This window comes from Tribolium madens, unplaced genomic scaffold (genome assembly GCF_015345945.1).
Source record: "Tribolium madens isolate multiple individuals breed KSU strain unplaced genomic scaffold, Tmad_KSU_1.1 Scaffold_3;HRSCAF=73;Tcas5.2_LG2, whole genome shotgun sequence".
In the NCBI taxonomy this organism is placed as follows: Eukaryota; Metazoa; Arthropoda; class Insecta; order Coleoptera; family Tenebrionidae; genus Tribolium; species Tribolium madens.
The window spans coordinates 2,903,904-2,923,442 of NW_025401006.1; the positions used below are offsets into that span (position 1 = coordinate 2,903,904).

A 19,539-nucleotide genomic window follows, 5' to 3' on the forward strand; every position below is an offset into this window, starting at 1 on the left:
TGCAGCAAAAAAACTTGGAATAGGATATTAAAGTACAAGTTTCAGAAGGTATCTATCTACTCAAGCACAAATTTGAAATTCCGAAATGAGCCGCGTAAAGCGGCATTTTTTATTTTACATGGAAAATTCACAGCTGGCTAGTTGAAAATCATTTATAACCACTTTGCATAAGTGATCAATATTTATAAAGTTTAAAAAGGTCTCAATATATACTAGAAATAAGACTTTCATAATATTATCATAATTTTCGGTGTTTCACTATTTAAAGGTTTTTTTATTGTATTTTGCTTGGTTCTAAAGCTACGCAGAATACATCTTAAAAAATTCGAGTCACGTGAGCTGTCAGAATATTACAGGAACACATCATTTTATATTATTATTATTAAACGAATTTAATATATTTTCATATTTTTTTATATTAATTTTTGTAAATACAGTTCAAACACGCGTATAATCAAGCCATATTCCGCCTTCAGGATTCATGACGAAACTTTTAGGATCAAGTTGCAACGGTGATTTTGTTTTCGAATTAATGGAAAATTTGTAATTCTTTAAAAGGACACTTAGTCCCACTTTTGTTTGCATCATTCCAAATCGCAGACCTACCAAACAAAAATTCATTACCTATTATGCAAAAACTTAAACACAAAAATTTACCGATGCAAATCCTTGGACCTTCACCAAAAGGAAGATACGTATACGGATGTCTCTGTCTCTTGTTCTCTTCCGAAAATCTTTCTGGGTCAAATTTCTCTGGATTTGGATAATATTCAGGGTCCCGGTGCAAACCTAGAACCGGGATCCAGATTTTCGTTCCTTTTTCAATTACAAAATCTGTTCCTGGAACTTTGTATTTTTTGTTGCAGATACGAATCAACCCCGGAAGAGGAGGATACTTGCGTAGAGTTTCTGAAAGCAAAGTTTTCACAAGTGTGTTTAAATGAGAATCGTGCTGTACCATTTACAACTTTATCCATATATCGCATTTCCATAATAGCATTATAAGTTAATTTATTCTCATGTTTTTTAAAAACTTCGTTAATTTCGTCCCGAAGCTTTTGCTGAATTTCAGGATTTGACGCTAATTCATATAAACAAAATGTCATGGTGGTGGAAGAAGTCTCGTAACCAGCAAGAAAGAAAACAAAAGCTTGCGCTGCGAGTTCATTCAAGGTCAATGTTACTTCCTTGTTTTCCCCATCAGTGTTACTTTTTAAAATACTGTCGTCGTCAACAAGTTTTCCACGGTTTTTAAGTTGAAGCAAAAGATGCATAAAATCTTTACGGTAAATGTTATTTCGTTCACGCAAGTTGACAGTGTCTTGCACCACTTTCATGAAAAATTTGGACAAATCGGGATTGACAACCCTCAATTTGAGTTTTTTAGCAAATTCGGGTGCCACAAAAGTAATAATTCCGTTGATGTTTTCCCAAAATCCTTCGACGAAAAACAGTTTTAAATACTGAGTGAACTCGTCGTCGGGATTCTTAAGCGAGTTGCAGTCGATTCCAAAAGCGCAAGACCCAATAATGTCAGTTGTGAATCTCGCTAATATATTTTTTATATCAATTGGAGCTTTTCCAACAGTTTGGTCCATCTCTACCAGTAACTGATCACTGCATTTTACCAAAGTATCAAACATCATTTTCATTTTTCCCGAAGTAAAGGTAGGTGTGAGTTTCATTCGCAAATTTCTCCATTTAGCTCCGTCCAAAGAAAATAAATGGGCACTTAAGGGATCAACATCTTCGTTGTAATACACTCCTCGGTCAACAAAGTGATCAAAATCGTGTAGCATTATATGTTTGATAATTTCTGGATCAACAGGCATGTAATTAGGCATGATGGTTAGATAAAAACCACCGTGAGGTTTGTGATGCTTGCGGATGTATTCATAGATTTCGATCATAAAGTCTCCCAAAGATTGTTTCTGTGTGACGATGCCTTTGCTGTTACCAAAGAAAAACGTCGACTTGGGTGCTAAAATGTTTTTACGAGACCAGTAAGTGTGAGACCATTGCGTCCAAGCAATAAAGACAGCAATAAGTGCTGTCAAGATGCTAGAGATGTCTAATAACCAGTTGTCCGTTAGTATCGCCATTGCCTATAAGTAAACAAAAATTTTAAAAATACGCTAACTCACTAGAACAACAAGAACCACTCACACCTTCAAAGAATTAAATATCTAAACTAGAAGTGTTTATAACTCCTAATTAATTTTGTGAACACTCAACTTGTTATCGATTGCGTTTTTAAAAAATAACCGAGATAAATCTTAGTGCTAATCTTAATCAAGGACAAAAGCATTAATTAACTTTTATATTTGTTCCATTGTTAGTCGATAACTAAACTAAAATGTTTAATAATATTTAGTGTTTATGGTCATTTCCGGGCTGTGAAAATGCGATTAATTACTAATCGATTTACTACGTTTTAACCATTATGAAATTGTGTTTAGTTTAATTGGTCTGTTGTTAGAATTTTAATAACAACATTTTTTGTCACAAAGATGAGTACCTAGTAGAGTAGTAGACTTGAAAACAATTGTACCTATTTAATGACTGCTGGTAAAACAAAATACCAAAAATATTGATTTCAAGGAAATTAAACTAAACTAAACACCTAAAATATTGTTTAGTAAATAGTAAAATATTTGAAATATTAACTCTACTTTTTATATTCATAAACAAAAAAATAAATAAATGAAAGAGATATGGATGAATGCTTTAATGACCATTTCTGAAATGCACAGTAGCAGCTTTTTTTTTACTTAACGAGCACAATCATGATGAAAATTTGATACAAGTCCAAAATCAAGAGAAAACTGAACTTTTCTTTCTGAGTTAAAATAATGAAGTTTTAATTATAGATTTGCTCGTTTCAGGTAAAACAAAAATGTTTTTCTTTTGTAGTTTTGGCGTAAAATAAAAGACAATTTTTTTTTCTCTAGTAAATTCAATCCGGGGACATACTGTAGATTTTCATTTTCAAAGCTGCAGAAATTTGTCAGCCTACATTCATTCAAGGGAAAGAGAAATTACTCGAACTTTTTTAAAGTATGTAACTGAAGGCATATTAACGACAGTTCGATGTCTGACAGTGATGACAGTATTATGACAACAAAAAAATCTGCAAGTCAATCATATTATTGACAATAATGCATGGTTTTTACATCTAATTTTTTTGAAGTGAAAGATTAATGTTGGACCAAATTTATTGTCCGGCACTGTACAACTAATATTATAAATCTTAGAGTTAATTATGTTAACCCACGATACCTGCAACTGAAATAACTAAGTTCATCAGTAATAATTTTTTTAGCAATATTAATGACTACAGTTTTGGTAAGTTTCAAATTCATATACGAATTATGTTTTTTTTACTGGTATTTTACACTTACGTATGTACTTAAAAATATTTTTATATTTATTTAAGAGAACATCACTAAAGTATCACAAAATAATAAACTTTAACATTTGTTATTTAACTAACGTCTAACGTCCTTGGTAGTATGTAATAACATCCTGTACAAATTGATCTGTATTTAGCTGCAATGTTGCCACTTTTGTCCAATTTACGTAGAATTACGTTACATCTACAGTAGAATTCGTTTAGGACTTCGTTTAAAATAAATATGACGTTTATAACGAATTAAATTTCAATCTATGTTAATCCCCAATAGTTTCGAACTTATGTAATGCGAAAATATGTGATTTTTTTTTAAACTAAAAATACAGTGTCCTCGGATAGGTGAAACGGCTCTTGTTAAAGATAAAAAAATTACATTTAAACGTTTATTGACAGAAACGTCAAAAATGTATTTAGTACTAATATTCTAAATGTAACTTATTTATTTTTAATAAAAGAACTGTTAAAAATAAAATTCTTTGGCCGATGATTTTGAAATTTGGTATACGGGCCTAAATGTTGATTCTAACCAAGTTTTTTTGGTAACTTTTTGTCGTATTTGCCACACGAAGGAAGAGACTTTACTGTAAAAAAAATAAGTTTTTTGTAAATTCCCAAACCATACTTGATTTTTTAAAACTAAAATTATGTCAGAAATTACTTGAAATTAGTCTTAAACCAATCATGGCTGAACCCTAAAAAATGAAAATTTAAATCGAAATTTGTTTATCTCTTATAAGAGTCGTTTCACCTATCCGTAGAGATACAGTGATGGACAGTGAATTTCGTCCACCCAATTTCCCAACAGATTAAAAGTGTAAACTAGTCTTTAAGTTTTCCTAACCTTGTTTCAGAATTTTGATTAACGTTTGTCATGTTGATAGAATGCTCGATGCTTCTTGCTACCTTTGTCCTTTGAAATGGTAGTCCTTTTGGTAGGCCAAAAGTATAGAGACACGTCTTTGAGACATACCTTCTTGTACCAGAGAGATAATTTTTATTTTATTAAACTTACTGCTGGCATGTTCGAATTTGATTAAAAATTTGACAATACGTATTAGAATGTCAGTTGTATCATGACAATAAAGCACAGACTACAGTGAATTTTTATGAATTCACAGAAATTGGGTGGACGAAATTCACTGTCCATCACTGTACTGAGATTAACGCAAAATCCGTTGTTCAGACTAAATAATTCAATCTGGCAACGTGTAGAAAATTAATAATAATTAAAAGATAACTGATCTTACTATGATGAGTTTACGTCGTCCAAATTCATTTTTGGCAACTCTAACGCCATCTCCTAATGCAACTTGTAATAAATTTGTGCTTTTGTAGATATCTACGATGTGCGAAACGCGTATAAGTAGTTTCATTTTTAGTACTTTGCTGTTGAACCTTGGAATTTAATCAAAAAGCGAAATCTTTATCACCGGAGACATTAATAAGATAAACTGATATCAATCTATTATTGGAAAAACAACTTCTAATTAGTCATGGTCAATGTTACGCAAATAATTATTTTTTATAGTGCTTTGCCAATAGTTTTTAATTAGTTATTACATAACTTATAGTTTGTATAATTTTATAAGTTAGAAAAATATGATACAATCTCTCGAAGAGCTGCTTATCACGATTGATGGGTATCAAGTGAGTAATTTTGAATTTTGAATATTTCGCGCTTATTTAGTATTATTGATTACTCGTTCCAACAGTGCAGTAATTTTCAGGATAGAGGGGGCGATGGTCGTACATAAATTCTCACGCGTGTTCGCAGGCGGCTTGCACAAATTTTTGTCACACCAAGGTTATAGTTTGCGGTGTTTTTCGTCGTCCGGCATTTGTTTCAATATGGCCTATTCTATTGTTGAAAGAGGCTCTCCTTTTTCTCCAGATTACAGAGTTTACATTCGTAAGTCTCAAATAATACAATATAACCTCTTTATAAATCCTTGATCTTCATCTTTAACCGTTTGACCCTAGTTCGTTATCATTAAAATTTGTTTTTTTTTACATAGAAAATCAAAATGGCCCTATTTCACCTCTTCATGATATCCCTTTGGTGGTGGATAGCAACAAGAAGATTTTTAATATGATTGTGGAGGTCCCTAGGTGGACCAATGCAAAGATGGAGGTGAGTCAAGAGGTAAAAGTTGACAATCACCTTTCACAGCCTTCTATTTCATGTAGATTACTATGAAAGAGATTTTGAATCCGATTAAGCAGGATGTAAAGAAGGGTAAACCTAGGTTCGTAGCAAACTGTTTCCCTCATCACGGATATATCTGGAATTACGGAGCTCTACCCCAAACTTGGGAAAACCCTGAACACCTCGATGATGGTACAGGGTGCAAAGGGGACAACGATCCCATAGATGTGATAGAAATTGGTTACAGAGTAGCAAAAAGGGGGGAAGTTTTGCAGGTGAAAATCTTAGGAACCATTGCCTTAATTGATGAAGGTATAATTTGCATGGTCCTCATTTTTATTTATTTGCAATTATATTATTTTGTATATACAGGTGAAACAGACTGGAAGTTAATTGCCATAGATGTAAAAGACCCTATAGCTGACCAAGTGAATGATGTTAGTGATGTCGAAAAACATTTCCCTGGTCTTTTGAAAGCTTCAGTTGAATGGTTTAAAATCTATAAAATTCCCGATGGTAAACCAGAAAACCAATTCGCTTTTAATGGAGAAGCTAAACCGGCGAGTTTTGCTTTAAAGATAGTAGATGAGGTATTGATCTATTTTCAAGGATTTAAGGCGTACAGTTTGTAGTGTTATTAAGTTGATGCATTTTTTATAGGTGCACCGTTTCTGGAAAGCTTTAGTCAATAAAGAAGTTGATGCCAAGGGCATTTCCTGGTAAGTAAAAACTACAATTGCTTTAGAAAAGTGACATTGAATTTTTCTTTTATATACAACTGTTATTTGATTATGGCGTTTTTACCTAAAACTGATAAGTTACAAGGCTACTAATTTGTTTGTTTCAAATTGATTGAATACTGTTTCGTTTAAAAACAAGTTATTACGAGTTTTATCTTTTGTTGCCATTATTTTTAGGATTTTTTTGTTAATATGTACAGAAACCTTTTTCAAAATAATCTTTATGTACATTTTACTTTGTTTTAATTTATGATTCGTGAGTGATAAACAAAACTTAATCTTAATTATTTGGATTTTCACAAATAAAGTCAAAACAAATATTGTTGGTTCATTTAGGTGCAGACTTAGGAAATTGACTCAAATGTGACTTATAAATGTGATTTATAAATAATACAATCAATTTTTTAAAGCGGATATTTAATATTATTAATAAAAACTTAATTAGGCCTTTAATTGATTAATCTTGATTATGTTTTCAAGTGTCAACACTACTATTGAAGGCAATCCCTTCAAAGTATCAATAAATGAGGCTAAAGAAGTGATTAACAAAACTCCAGTGTATTCCCAACCGCAGAAGATCGATCCCATTGGTAAGTTTCTGATGAAATTTGATTTATTTTTAATTTAGTTTTTCACTTTTCATAATTTTTAGTTGCTAAAGTTTATTTCCTTAGAAGACCATCTAATAAATGTAGACTTTAAAGTTACTTTCTTCTTCCATCAAGTGTGTTATGTTTATAATGTTTGTTTTTTTTTTTCAGTGGATAAATGGCATTACGTTCATTTAAAATAAGGAAGATATTTAAATAAAATATTACACCAGTGCATTTGTTGTTTCTATTTTTTGTATGGGTAAGAATATAGTCTATTGTATGCATGGTGTTTTTTGGTTATAAGAAATAAATTATAATTTATGTAAAAACTGTGTTTTAAAAATTGTCCCACGTTTATTTTCTTCATATGCATTCTGTGTTCATTTCCTGGAAACTTGCGGAGGCGTTTAATAGAAACAAACAGATTATGGTTCTTGGAACGTAAAATTGATGATAATGTTAGGTGGACATAGAATGAATTTTATGTTCAAGATAAGTAACATTTCTTATTAAATATTGTTTTACTGCAGTGATCAACCTTTTTTTCGTTGTGGAATTTGATATTGCTTTAATTCATATCTCCTAATAATATAACTAACATTAATAACCACCACCAACAATTTATTTATTTTATGCGAGTAGAAGCTAGGAATTTATTTTATCTTAATTATAACAACGAATGGATTTTACATATTTCGGTAGTACTAGTGTAAAAATATTGTTGAAGTATAATAAAAAGATAAGAAAAGATTGAGATTTTTTGAAGTACCTGCGAGCACGTGTAAATCAGCGTCTCGGTAGGCGTGTCACTGAAAAAGCCCATCTTTGCAATTTTTCATGAGAGTAGTCAGAAATGGGCGTAAAAGCGATTCCATTCCGCGTCTACATTCACTGCATTGGGCATTGATTTGGTATTCGAAGTTTCCCCACCACGGCATCCTGCACAAGAAAGCTTTTCTTGTGTGGCGCCGCGCAATCTCCATGGAAAAGAGACGGCCACTGAAATCGAATATAATCAAAAAGTGGTCGTGGTTTGTCGCGGCCGGTCGTCCATAGTCAGTGAGCCAGAATACGTTTGAGCGGTCACTCGCCCAGTGCAGCGAAAGTGAACCATCTTGTAAATAAAAAAAGGACGAGAGTAAGTTGTCCAATCCTCCAGTTAAATTTGGCGGGAGACGCGCCCCAATGCGAGTGATTCTGGTCCTGGTCGTCGCGGCGGCCGTCGTTTGCACGACCGACGCCAAAAGGAAGAGGAAGTTCGACGGGGACTTCGAGTTCGCTGAAGAGGTAAGAGGCTTTGTGTTCCACAATAGAGCCACTTGGGTTAAAACAGGTGCCCCACGACTCGCGTTCCGCTCGATTCTTTACCTGTCAAGCAGGTTCTTCGGCCGTCTGCGGACCCATTATTGCCTAAACTGAATGCGTGTGATTATTCCACGATTGCACTTTCATTACCTACATTCCCGGCGAGGACGCGCGTCAATTGAGGTTTCCTATTTTACTATCACATGTGGACACCGAAATTATCACAAAATGCGCTTACACGGAAAGGATACCGAGTTGGACGCCACATATATCAGTCCCCCATCCTGCTAGATTCCCTTTATCAAATAACGTCACCACTACCTATAAAATTTTATTACAATCTTATATCTCCCAGACATAAATAATTCCTAGCGTCTTATCAATAACATAAATCCAAAGACGAACACTTCACACGATCGACAATTTTTCTCCAAGTATCTTCCGATTTGCTTTGTTCTCACTTCTGGCAGATCACGTTTGAAAAATTTTATCCTATCTCACCAAAATATTGGTTTTTGATATAGACAAGTGTCTTAGGCAATGAACTAAAACAAATATTTCATGTGTGGAAAATATTAAAAATTAATTAAGGGCACTTTTTCTCTGTTCACAGTTTCGAGAGCTTTTGATGATTCTTGTTGGGAATTCGGATTAAATAATGTTTACACAAATCAAGTGTTTTTTTCTTACTGTGAATTCTTTTGCGAAGCTTTTGGATGCAACCCAGAACCAGTATCCGCTTAATTGTAAACTAATGCGCACACGTTTGGAGCTTTTCCAAGATTAATTAACAATTAGCTTTTTAATCAGAAGAGTTTGATTTTTTTTCTTATTTTAGATTAGGTACAAACTGTTTTTGTTTAAGTAACGAAAAAAATTTCTGAAGGAAGGAAACTTGAATAAAATGTGATACTTTGCGTAAAATAACGAGCAAAGCACCCTAAAAATAAAAATAACCTGTCTCAATATTAGGAAAGCGAGTCATTATGTTTTCTATCTTAATGGATCTGGCTTCCGTTGTTGCCTATGATTCATAATTTTCTTTTTCCCCTGAGAGAATATGCTTGATAACAATACACCTCTGAAATTTCAGTAGTGAAGTTTGTGTCACTTAAAACCTCTGAATAAATTTCAAGTTGGTCTAATCATAGAAATGACTTGAAGTTATACAAATTTTGGGTAGATATCAACTGTCACATGTAACTTCCGCGGTCTTAAGACGTCCCTAGAGTTCAAGTTTGTTTGCCTTTCGTAATAAGTAGGCAATTTCAGGGAAAACTGAGTTGTTTATGCCATTCGCGTAGGTCATTAGAGGGATTTCCTTGATTCACATTTCGCTCAATTTACCACTTTTCAAACAAGTTAGGTGAAGTCGTTAACTGTTAGGGCATTTTTCAGGTTTATAAATTTTCAGTAAAATTGCTTTGTGAAAAATTTGGATCAAACAGTTGCGGTTGCTTTTAGTTCTTCTGAATACTCTTTTGTCATTTTGAAAATGACGTAAACTCTTGTACCTACAAGCCATTTATCAAAGCCGAGCTTTTGCTTTTTTTCCGAAACATTTTATTTTAATTATCCACTTGTTAGGTAACGAAACATCAAGAAAAATAAATGCCAAAGATTTCTTCTTTTTATAAAAAATGACCTCATGTCATGACCTTTGAAACGCAAAGAAAGATCGAATAGATCAAACATGAAACAATACAAAATCAATAAGAGCTAGGGTTCTTATAACACACGGGAAAAAACGGTCACCTGTCATAAACATGGTAAATTCGTTTGCCCCAAATTTAAATAATTCAAATTGGTTATAGGAGCGCCAAGGTTATTCCCATACCCGTTTTGTTACTTTTTAAAATCAAGTCAAATGGTTTGAAAACGAGAAGCTCACACCTTCATAAAGCATATCAAATGGGGTGTAGCACATTTTTAAATCGTTTAGGGTGTAATTAATTTCATGTTTAGCAATTTTATGGAAAGTATACGCTAAATAGGAACATTAAACTGATATCAGTTTCGGTTAATTATAGTTCTTATCAGAATTGAGCTAGAACTAGCCAGCATGACGGCTTGCTTTCATCATACTTTGTACTCATCGATTAATTATGAACACATTCTTAAGTAATGATTATTACATGTTGCTGTGTAAGTTTAGTTAGAAATTTTATATGGCATATGACTTAATCAAAAATCAAGTGAAAACAGTATGAGGTGACATTGTACGATCAAAATAATTTCGCAGTCCAATGAACCGTGACTTTTGAAAACTGTGAATTTGCCTGATTTCTTTACAGATTACAAGGCGGAAGTGCAAGCTAAATTGGTCAAATCAATATAATAGAAATATTTAATTACAATTACTTGAAAAAATAACAAACACTGAAAGAGACAGCTTTTAGAGAATAAAGAATATTTTGAATACACTACTTTAAATTGGCTTTGTTTTTTCACCTGTCCAAACCAAAGGTGGTCCATTTTCAAAAACTTTGCCTTCCTTTGTGGTAAATAAGTGAATAGCCAGTCAAAAACTTAATCTGAGCGAAGTGACTGAACAGATCTGCTACCCTAGGAAACCATTACCTCCTCTAGCGTTTAACAAGGGTGTGATCCTTTTAAAAATGACTTGTAAAGCAAAGGCTTTTCTACTCACTGAATATACCTGACATTTATAATAAGTGGGAAAAGTTGGTCTATAGACACAATTATACTCGTATGTATAAACTGAAGAAGACTTTATAAAATACATCAAAAATTCGACAGTATAAAGTGTGTTAACGCAACGATACGATAATAAAGTTTTACGATGTAAAAGAGGAGAATTTTAAATTGTAAGTTATTCTTGAAATTTTGAGAGTTACCATATACGTATTTTACGAACGTCACTGAGCGGAAAAATAATGATAGGGTGTGAATTTATGCGAAATTTGAATTTCTTATTACATATTTATAAAAAGTGATTTTTGTAATCAAAAGAAATGAAACATTGCGGTCACATGTACTCCCTTGTTATTTCATTCTCCTAGGAAATGTTCCACACTATTCGAGATTCCTGAAGCATTTCCTGTGTAGAATATTCAATCCAACTCATTTTAGGACTTTTAAACGAGTCGCAGATACATATTTTTTAAGAGTTTGTATTTATATCAGCATTTGAAAAAGAAGTAAACGCAAAATGTAAAGCGTTTCAATTTTACGCTTCATTGATCGTAAAATAACCATTGCATGCAACGTTCTTTAACATGAAAAAATCGAAGATTGTGATAATCTTTAAAAATTTTATGGTTTGTCAATTAAGGGTTTCGTATAATGAGACTGAAGACTTTTAGTTGATGAACTATTTGGGTTTGCGCGGCTTTGGTTTAATCCGTGATGTTAAACTTTGAATTTTTAATCAGTCGTTAATAGATTAATTCAATTTTCGGTCACACGCGAATTATCGCAAGTTTATTTTTATAATCGCTCTGTTATTATTAGTAATAAACGAGTCGTGACCTTATATTTCAATCCATGATCTCGAAAAAAAGTTTTGTTAAATGTTATCATTACATAAAATGTTTGTGTGAAAATAATGTGTCACTTTTGAAAAAATAAATCTCAATAACAACCGCTCTATATATCTGCCTTTACTGTTACAGTAGAGATAAAGGCATTTTATTGCAGTCAAATAGTAAATTGGAGTAAAAATGGAGAAAATCCCACACCTACATTGTCCAGTCATCCTGAAAACGTTCCCTCCGCGATAAGAGAATCGATTCCGATGAAAATTGGGGGCGATTGGATCGGATCTAACGAACCTCCTTGAAAAAAAAGAAAATAGTAAAACATGATAATAACAACGCTTGTAATTGCACGACTCATACAAATGATTTTTAAAGTGCCGCTAAAGTGTTGGTGCAGGTAACTTAGTATTCTTTCGGCTTGAGACCACACACATCTTACCTTTCGTGTAAATATTTGGGTGTCTAGGCTATAGGATGGAATAAGTTATCTTATTTAAAGTTTACCGTGTTTGGGATTCATAACAAAGGCTCGATGCCGCTTTTAGATTTTTTCCTCTATTGTTCCAATTACTAATAAATTCCTGCACTCATTACCGAATCGGATTAAGAGATAAATGTTATTTATAATGTACATTGAGAAATACAATGTAAACAGCGGAGATAAAGAACTGAAAAACACAAGGAATTTTCGTAAACACCCTATTAATACAAATCCCACAAGGATGGAGAAATTTGCTCCGGGACTGGAGCTCTATATCCTATTTGTCGGCTTATAAATATTAATATTTTTGAATCGAACTAATACGTCACTTTCACCATGCAACTGATATTCATATGGATATCGATGACTGATCTTAATTAATGCTCTATCGGTTTACACATAGTGGGAAATATATTGGACAAATTGCCGACAAAATAGTGTTGATTTCAAGCCAAAATCCAAAACTTGATACATTTAAATAGAAAATCTCCCCCAAAGCTCAATATTTGTCAGAGCCATGTCACAGAGGGTATATTTCTTGGATATTTTTTGCAAGAGAAAACGCGAAACGACCTTGTTAAAAACATCATTGAAATGCTCTGAAGATTTCAAAATTCGTGTAACAACAAACTAATTTTTGCTTTGAATTAGAAAATGCAAACCTATTACTCGAGATAAACAAACGCTTTGACTTTGGTATTCTTGTGATCTTAGTATAGCATCAATCATAGTGATCCTTTTCAGTTACTTTTATTCGCATTTGTCACTTGACGATGGCATTTTGAAATCGTGCCTCTGCTCAAAATTTTCTTTGAACTTATCATGTTGAAAATTTTCCAGTTGGCTCAACGTATTTTTCGGTATGTTTATTTTTTTTCATTTTACGTGCATTCAACTTGCAGAAAGTATTTATACACATGTTTGATTTTCCCAGGAAAGGTATTTTTATTATATTGGAGGTAAATTATTTCTTGGGTTATTAACAATTAACGCTCGTGCAATTTTTTCGGTTAGCTGAAAGTATCTTTACCGCAAATCCAATTACTTCTAGTAATTGAAATTTTCAGGAAGGTGTGTTTGTGAATTAAATTTACATTATTTATACGTTTTAACGAAGAAGGAAGTGAGGTGATATTCAGGTTTCGGCGAAAAAATAATATGAAAAAACAAACAAACTTGCACGGCACATCTATAGTCTATCCAGTTATTGCAAATTTATGAAAATGGACTTTATTAAATTAGTTTACATTACATGGTATAACATCGTTAAAATAGCTTGTGTGATGAAAACCTGAAAAATGTAACGCTCGTAAAGGTAAATTTATATACGTTCTTGTATTATACATGGGTGCTCCAAATTTAGAACGGCGTCTGAATTACGACTATTGCGATTGCCATTTAAATTTGTGAACTTGGATATATTTTATTTAAATGTGTACACTTTTCTCAGACGATTTTGTAATTGGTGTCTCGATCTCTTATTGCATTTATTCAGTTTGACTAAATACAAAGCTCATTAACTGCTCTTCAAAACGTAATTTAAACTTTCGAGATTGGACATTAAGGATTTAGGGTATAATCAAAAGAAAAGTGAAAGAGAATAATTACTGAACCTATAGTTTGAGATTTTATCTTAATGCAAACTTGACTTTGTAAAGTATGTTAATTTAATTAACTCCGAAGCTTATGCATTTAAAAGTAATGGTAATGAGTTAATGACAGTCCTTTACCGAAGATGCAGTGCTGAAAGTTTAGCAATCTTGATAACACATGCACGTAATAAAGAAACTGAGAACTTGCATTCCGGAAATCAAAGTCCGTATTCGCGAAATTTATTAGCTGCAACATTGGAAAAACTCCGTTTATGGAGTTTATGCAAAAATTAAGAATTAAGGATTTTAGCAGATAATATCATTTGCAACATGTAGGTTTCTTTAAAAAATTTTGATTCGGATTATTGTCCGCTGGAAGTAATTTATTTTCTAATTATTGGATAACGATTTAGTTCTGAAAATTGTGATCAGTGATGCTGATGCTATTCTGGAAACTGCAAATGGGAACATTTCCATAATTGCTGCAACGATTCGATAAGGTGTCTACTGTCTGTCTCAGTATTATTACGTTGTTAGATCATTTGTAATCATTAAAACAACTAATAATATGTTGCAGTTTTTTATTTCTGTTTTGTCAAGAATTATGTAGAATTAATTAGCAGGCATGCTTGAAGTTTTGTTGTTTAACAAACAGCAAGGAGTTTAAATAATATTTAATATTATTAGTAACTCTTCTCTCTGCCGCATAATTGTAATTATGAGTTGTTGATTACAAATTTAATTGGATTCAGAAAAGTAACATTAATTTTGACCAAAAAAAGTGGGCAAACTTGGAAGCGAAACCCAGTTTAGTCCGTATTACTTCAAAGCTGGTATGGTAATAATGAACAAGCGTCTCTGACAGCAATGATTCTCGAGGCGCAATAATGAAATATGCACAGGTCATTTGGATCCATGCGAAGCTTCTGACTTTGTACGAGGAATTTCGTCATAAATTCTTGTTCCCCTTAAAACCTTGGAAATTCAACTGCTGTACAACACTTAAGCAAAAACCAATAATTAATCACGTTCTTAGGCCATTGCCGCGTTGTTGAATTGTTTATTGTAATTGCAATTAAGATTTAATTGTTTGGTTGTGTTGGTGAGAGGTTCAACACTATCACTACTCTGCCATCTCAACAACAATAATGGAGAATCTCTCAGTTCTCAATACATTTATACGATCTCGATTCAAACTAGCTAGACTCTAACTCCTAGTGCTTCATCAAAACTTTAAGTAAGTTCAGTAATTCAATAATGGTGTTGGGTGGGTTACAGATTGGTAACCTACGCAATTTTCTCATAAGTGAAATTGAAATTAGTCAAAGTTGATTCAGTGCGAAACTAAGTGATACAGGCAGGTGGACAATGTGTGAAGCTCTTTTTTATTTCATGGAATGGAATGTTGTTATTTGTATTATGACACGTAGAGAATGCGTGGGCCCGAATATACAGTAATATTTAAGTCACTACTTGTCTTCTCCTAAACTGTTGTCTCGGAAATTGTCAGCTCACAAATTAAATTTGTCTTGATGGATGGCCGTTATTAGTTGTACACCTATTTAGGGCTCTGTGCATCGCAACAGATATTAAATAATCTTGTAATTGAGCTTCTAGACGCGTATTATCGCCATTCAGTCTCACGCTGATTTATTAATATTTCCCCTACAGAAATTTTTCCAAAGGAACCAATCGATGAGTTGTTAGTTCTTAGGATGACTAGGTATAGTATCGATTCCGTTTAGAGAGTAAAACATGGCGACAACTGACAATGAAAGGCAGATAGGAAATGGCTTAATGGCATGGGAGTTTGCTTGTTCATCGTTCATGAAGAATATCTGTCTTGTCATTCGCTTGAAATTTAGAGATACTGCGGATTTAGAGTCTTTTGTTGTCTCAATTTATTTTGCTTGAAGACAGACGGGATCTGTCTAATAACATTTTGATGACCGAAATCGTTAATTTGGTAATTAAATATTAGTTTTGCTGATGTAATGAAATATTTCACACTTTCATATCTTTGCAGCTTGACAAATTAATTGTGATGTAGACTTGTGATTAATGTTTCATGAAAAATTTGAGCAAGTACCTATAAATTTAACATTTGCGGTATTCCTTGGTGTGTGTGTTGTATTTTAAGAGTGCAGGAGAAGTAGAGTGTTATAAATCATCATCTCCTAGCTTCCCTGGCATCGCGGGACTAGAAACCTTTATGCTAGATGGAGCAGATATTTGTCTATGTTTCGTATAAAATATTTGAAAAGAAAGTAGAATAAATAAAAATCACCGCAGAAGACGTTTCATTAGAGAAAAGCTAAAGTTTTAAGAAAGCGTGCGAAAATAAATGAATTAAACTTTTCAGATTGGATAAGTTCTTGGTTACAAGAAGTTGAGATGGGGATGTGTAATATAATTGCGGAATAAATAAGCAGGTAGGACCTTGGAAGAAGTTATCGAATCTTAGTTATATTAATTAACGCATTAACGAGAACAAGCTCGAGCATTTGCAAAACAATTAGCACTTTAAATATTGACCGATGCAGAACCTGAGCCTTAACCAAAACCCGGGTGGCTGTAAATAAGCGATAATCCGTGAGGAAAGACCTCTCCCGTTCGATCTTGGTAAAACAGAGGTTAATTCGTCGTGGAAATTTACGGGAGCTAACCGTAACATCTTTTCGGTCTTGTAATAAAATCGATTTACGACAATCCTGGCGATTGTTTATTGTTAAGGGTCTTGCCGATAATTCCCTCGCGTTAAATATGTAACCACATCGTATAATTAAATTAGCTAAGCTTATAATTTTTAATGCATTTGAAAGTTGAGGTTGTCCTTAATTGTGTTAGCACGTTGCCATGAAGCACTTGTGCGATGGCGAATTTTATTATTTAGAAGCTGGAGCACAGTGAAAAGTGAACCCTTGTACGTCTTCCGTTCGCTTACTTTTCCTCTTTTTCTTTCTTGCTTTGTTGAAGTTAAGTTTTCATGCTGTCGAGGCTTTGTATTCGCGTCGGTTTTGCACTTAATTTTACAAAACAATATAACGAGTACAAATGGGCCTTTAGGCGACCGACTGTGGTGTCAGATGGAATCGCTTTCAAGTCGCGAATCGCGAATTTTTCTCTTGTTACACGGGTAAATGGTAAATTTGGCCAAAGTAGAGACAGGGATTGTAATTAATTAATCCCAGTTTACGCCAACTAGAGCCCAACTTAGTAACTAGCCGCACGGGCGTTGCTAACGATTTATCATTTTGCCAACGCTTAATGGACTCGCCGTCTGAGACGTTTCATAAAGTCTAACCTTTATTATTATAATTAACAAACCAAAGATGATAAAGACGGGAGTAATTTGAGCCCGAACACGACCACATGAACTAGAACTTGAAAGCATTTCAATAAGTTCGCGATCTGGAATGCGATATTCAACGGTCAAGAGTTACCTCTCTTCCTAATAGAGTTACTCTGCGAAAGGATCAAACAACTGTTATTGTTAGTGTGCATTTCTCGAGAGGTTTTTTCAAACTCGAAACATTGCATTTAGATTTCTCTTTTTAGATATTCATAGAAAGAGTAGTTTTCGCTATTGTCCATCTAGGCAATTCTTCCAAAGTGTACTTTGATATTCCTACTTTACTTACCTACTATCCAGTCAGTGGACAATTTTTTTAATTTGCAATTTTTATAAATGCAAACGTGTTTCCCATAACTATCCAAGATTTATGCTACTTGAATTGTAATGTAAGCTTTACGTAAAACAGATTTATTACACTTTTAAAATGTACTAGACTTTAGAATTTGTTTACGGGAAAAACTTGACGATAACTCTGATAAAGTAGTATGACTACTATTGACTACCTGTGTTTTTGTTTGCTTTTGTTGAAGAAAGAAGTCATAAGGATGGTAATGGGAATACCGTTTGGTATAGTTACTTTCTAGATGTGTAAATAAGAAACAAACACACACCGAAACATCTTTACCATTAGTATTTTTATTTATTAAAGTTAAATAAATGCTAGAAAGCTAATAAAATAATAAAAATAAAACGTAACGTATTTCTTTCTTGTGAAAAATCTAAAAGATTTTTTTATATAATTAAAATTATGATTAACTGAAGTTTATTCACCACAGTTTGGCAGATTCGAATTTAAATTTTGCATTATGCATTATACGCAAACAACAACGCATTTAGTAGTACTAATGAATTGATTTTTTCCACAAAATTGATAAATTAATATTCAAGTAATTGTATCATTGTTGGATTTGAATTAAAATAAGGTTTACATTGCCTGACAGTATTTAAATATAGAGTAGCAATGTTTTATTGTATTGTTATTTCTACTGGCAAAGCCAAAAAGTGATTTTATGTATACTTCTCTACTGGTTCTGGCGTTTTGTTGGTTGTATAACAACAGACAAATTTGAGTTGAAATTTTTCTGTTTTGATAAAAGTTGTTAAAGAGGAAGGACAATACAAGCTAAACTGATACCAAATTAAAGAACAAAAAACTATGTAGTTACTGAGAGAAACCAAAGGCGATAATAAAACAAAACAGATCGGATTGTGATCGGCCTCAATTTATGTACATATTTATCATTACTGTAAGTCAGTCAAGAACTATCATCCATCTTTAGCTCTATAGTATAGAGCAAGCGAATCGTAAAAGCGAACTTGATATTTTATCTTTATGCACACAAAGTGGAAATGTTAAATTATTAAATTATGGAGGCGACGTAATCCATCTCTTAACACTAGCTAACTTTTATAAAGTTGAAATAACACTCATACGCCGCATTTGAATATAATTTTCATTCGTCGTATGATTGTTCTGAAAAGTTGTGTTATTTCGTTTATCTCTTTTCACATTCGGCGACTGATTCGTTTCTATTTTCTCTGTTGTACATTCTCTGCGTGTAATGTTGAACGTAGGTGGACACGGCATTATTAATTTAGGCCTATCAACAGTGTTAATAGTGGTGTTGGACGATAAATGGATTGTAATTTTCATAACAGGGCTTCTGTTTTAAATTCTTATTACGACAGACAAAATCGATTAGTTACATTAAACTCTGGTTAATTTCTTTCCATTTTCGATTAGATATTAATGCAAACGCTTCATCATGTTAACCCTCGTAATATTTGACACTTCATCGACAATTTGTAAGGCTGGGTGACAAATGCGCGAAAATTTAGATATTTACTAATGTTAAAATCGATACGATAAAAACCGCACCTCTTTTCAATTTCCTCCAGGTGATGTATTAAAGCTTCGTACACCCTAGCAGGTGCAAATGCATGTCTTATTTAATTTTCTTATGAACGAATTTTACCGTTTTCAGCCAAAGGACTTATTATTCATATGCTAGAGTGTTTCAGAAGGCGCGCCAGAGAAAAAAGTCAAGTACTTTAATTAGATACACAAAAAATATTTAAAAAATTATATCTGTCAAAAAATGTTGACATCTTTCTATTGTTACTGATGATCTTGGGAATGTTTTTTCGAAATTATTAGTAAAAGTACAAATAATTCGCCAATAAAAGCCACAAATAACGATAAACATAAGTTACAATTCTGGATACAGCTTCTTTGTTTCGTCTTTTAATAGCCTGTAGTAAAAAAGCATGTAAAATTATTTTTCCAACAGAAATAAATAGGGTAAAAATGCAAAATTTAAACTTACATAATTTCGAAATTTTTATATGTAGAAAGATTTATTTTCCATGTTTCTGGTATCTTATCTTACTTTACATTTTTCTCTGGGGTGCAAG

At 32.9% G+C, this 19,539-nt stretch overlaps 3 protein-coding genes across 9 annotated transcripts in view; 2 read left to right on the top strand and 1 right to left on the bottom strand.

Moving 5' to 3' along the window:
- Window positions 1-366: 366 nt before the first annotated feature.
- On the bottom strand, window positions 367-8,475 carry LOC123008053 (probable cytochrome P450 6a13). 5 transcript variants are annotated; one of them, XM_044403629.1, is made up of 5 exons: window positions 8,351-8,475; window positions 7,661-8,301; window positions 959-2,105; window positions 658-909; window positions 367-602 (listed from the first exon to the last, which is right to left on the bottom strand). In XM_044403629.1, the coding sequence occupies exons 2-5, from the start codon at window positions 7,712-7,714 to the stop codon at window positions 439-441; spliced, it is 1,617 nt and encodes a 538-aa protein (XP_044259564.1). In that variant the 5' UTR covers window positions 7,715-8,301; window positions 8,351-8,475; the 3' UTR covers window positions 367-438. The 5 variants fall into 5 exon arrangements, with proteins under 5 accessions (XP_044259564.1, XP_044259565.1, XP_044259568.1 ...); XM_044403630.1 differs by having other exon boundaries at window positions 7,661-8,306; window positions 8,351-8,412; XM_044403633.1 differs by lacking the exons at window positions 7,661-8,301; window positions 8,351-8,475 and adding an exon at window positions 4,660-4,698.
- Window positions 5,140-7,220, top strand: LOC123008056 (inorganic pyrophosphatase). 2 transcript variants are annotated; one of them, XM_044403637.1, is made up of 7 exons: window positions 5,140-5,321; window positions 5,428-5,543; window positions 5,600-5,870; window positions 5,931-6,148; window positions 6,219-6,277; window positions 6,779-6,888; window positions 6,951-7,175. In XM_044403637.1, the coding sequence occupies exons 1-7, from the start codon at window positions 5,153-5,155 to the stop codon at window positions 6,998-7,000; spliced, it is 993 nt and encodes a 330-aa protein (XP_044259572.1). In that variant the 5' UTR covers window positions 5,140-5,152; the 3' UTR covers window positions 7,001-7,175. The 2 variants fall into 2 exon arrangements, with proteins under 2 accessions (XP_044259572.1, XP_044259573.1); XM_044403638.1 differs by having other exon boundaries at window positions 5,142-5,321; window positions 7,060-7,220.
- Window positions 7,890-19,539, top strand: part of LOC123008054 (proteoglycan Cow) — a 37,006-nt gene continuing 25,356 nt past the window's right edge. For both annotated transcript variants that reach the window (XM_044403634.1, XM_044403636.1), the window contains exon 1: window positions 7,890-8,178. In XM_044403634.1, the coding sequence (XP_044259569.1) occupies window positions 8,077-8,178 (102 nt within the window). In that variant the 5' untranslated portion in view covers window positions 7,890-8,076. The remainder of the gene's footprint in view (window positions 8,179-19,539) is intronic.

What these genes read in the sequence shown, in the direction of transcription:
- LOC123008056 (XM_044403637.1), top strand. Translation starts at nt 5,153, where the DNA reads ATGGTCGTACATAAATTCTCACGCGTGTTCGCAGGCGGCTTGCACAAA. An exon ending in GGACCAATGCAAAGATGGAG is followed by an intron (nt 5,544 to 5,599) that starts GTGAGTCAAGAG and finishes TATTTCATGTAG; the next exon opens with ATTACTATGAAAGAGATTTT. An exon ending in CATTGCCTTAATTGATGAAG is followed by an intron (nt 5,871 to 5,930) that starts GTATAATTTGCA and finishes TTGTATATACAG; the next exon opens with GTGAAACAGACTGGAAGTTA.
- LOC123008053 (XM_044403629.1), bottom strand. Translation starts at nt 7,714, where the DNA reads ATGGGCTTTTTCAGTGACACGCCTACCGAGACGCTGATTTACACGTGC. An exon ending in TGATTTACACGTGCTCGCAG is followed by an intron (nt 2,106 to 7,660) that starts GTACTTCAAAAA and finishes GTTTACTTATAG; the next exon opens with GCAATGGCGATACTAACGGA. An exon ending in TATGGATAAAGTTGTAAATG is followed by an intron (nt 910 to 958) that starts GTACAGCACGAT and finishes CTTTGCTTTCAG; the next exon opens with AAACTCTACGCAAGTATCCT.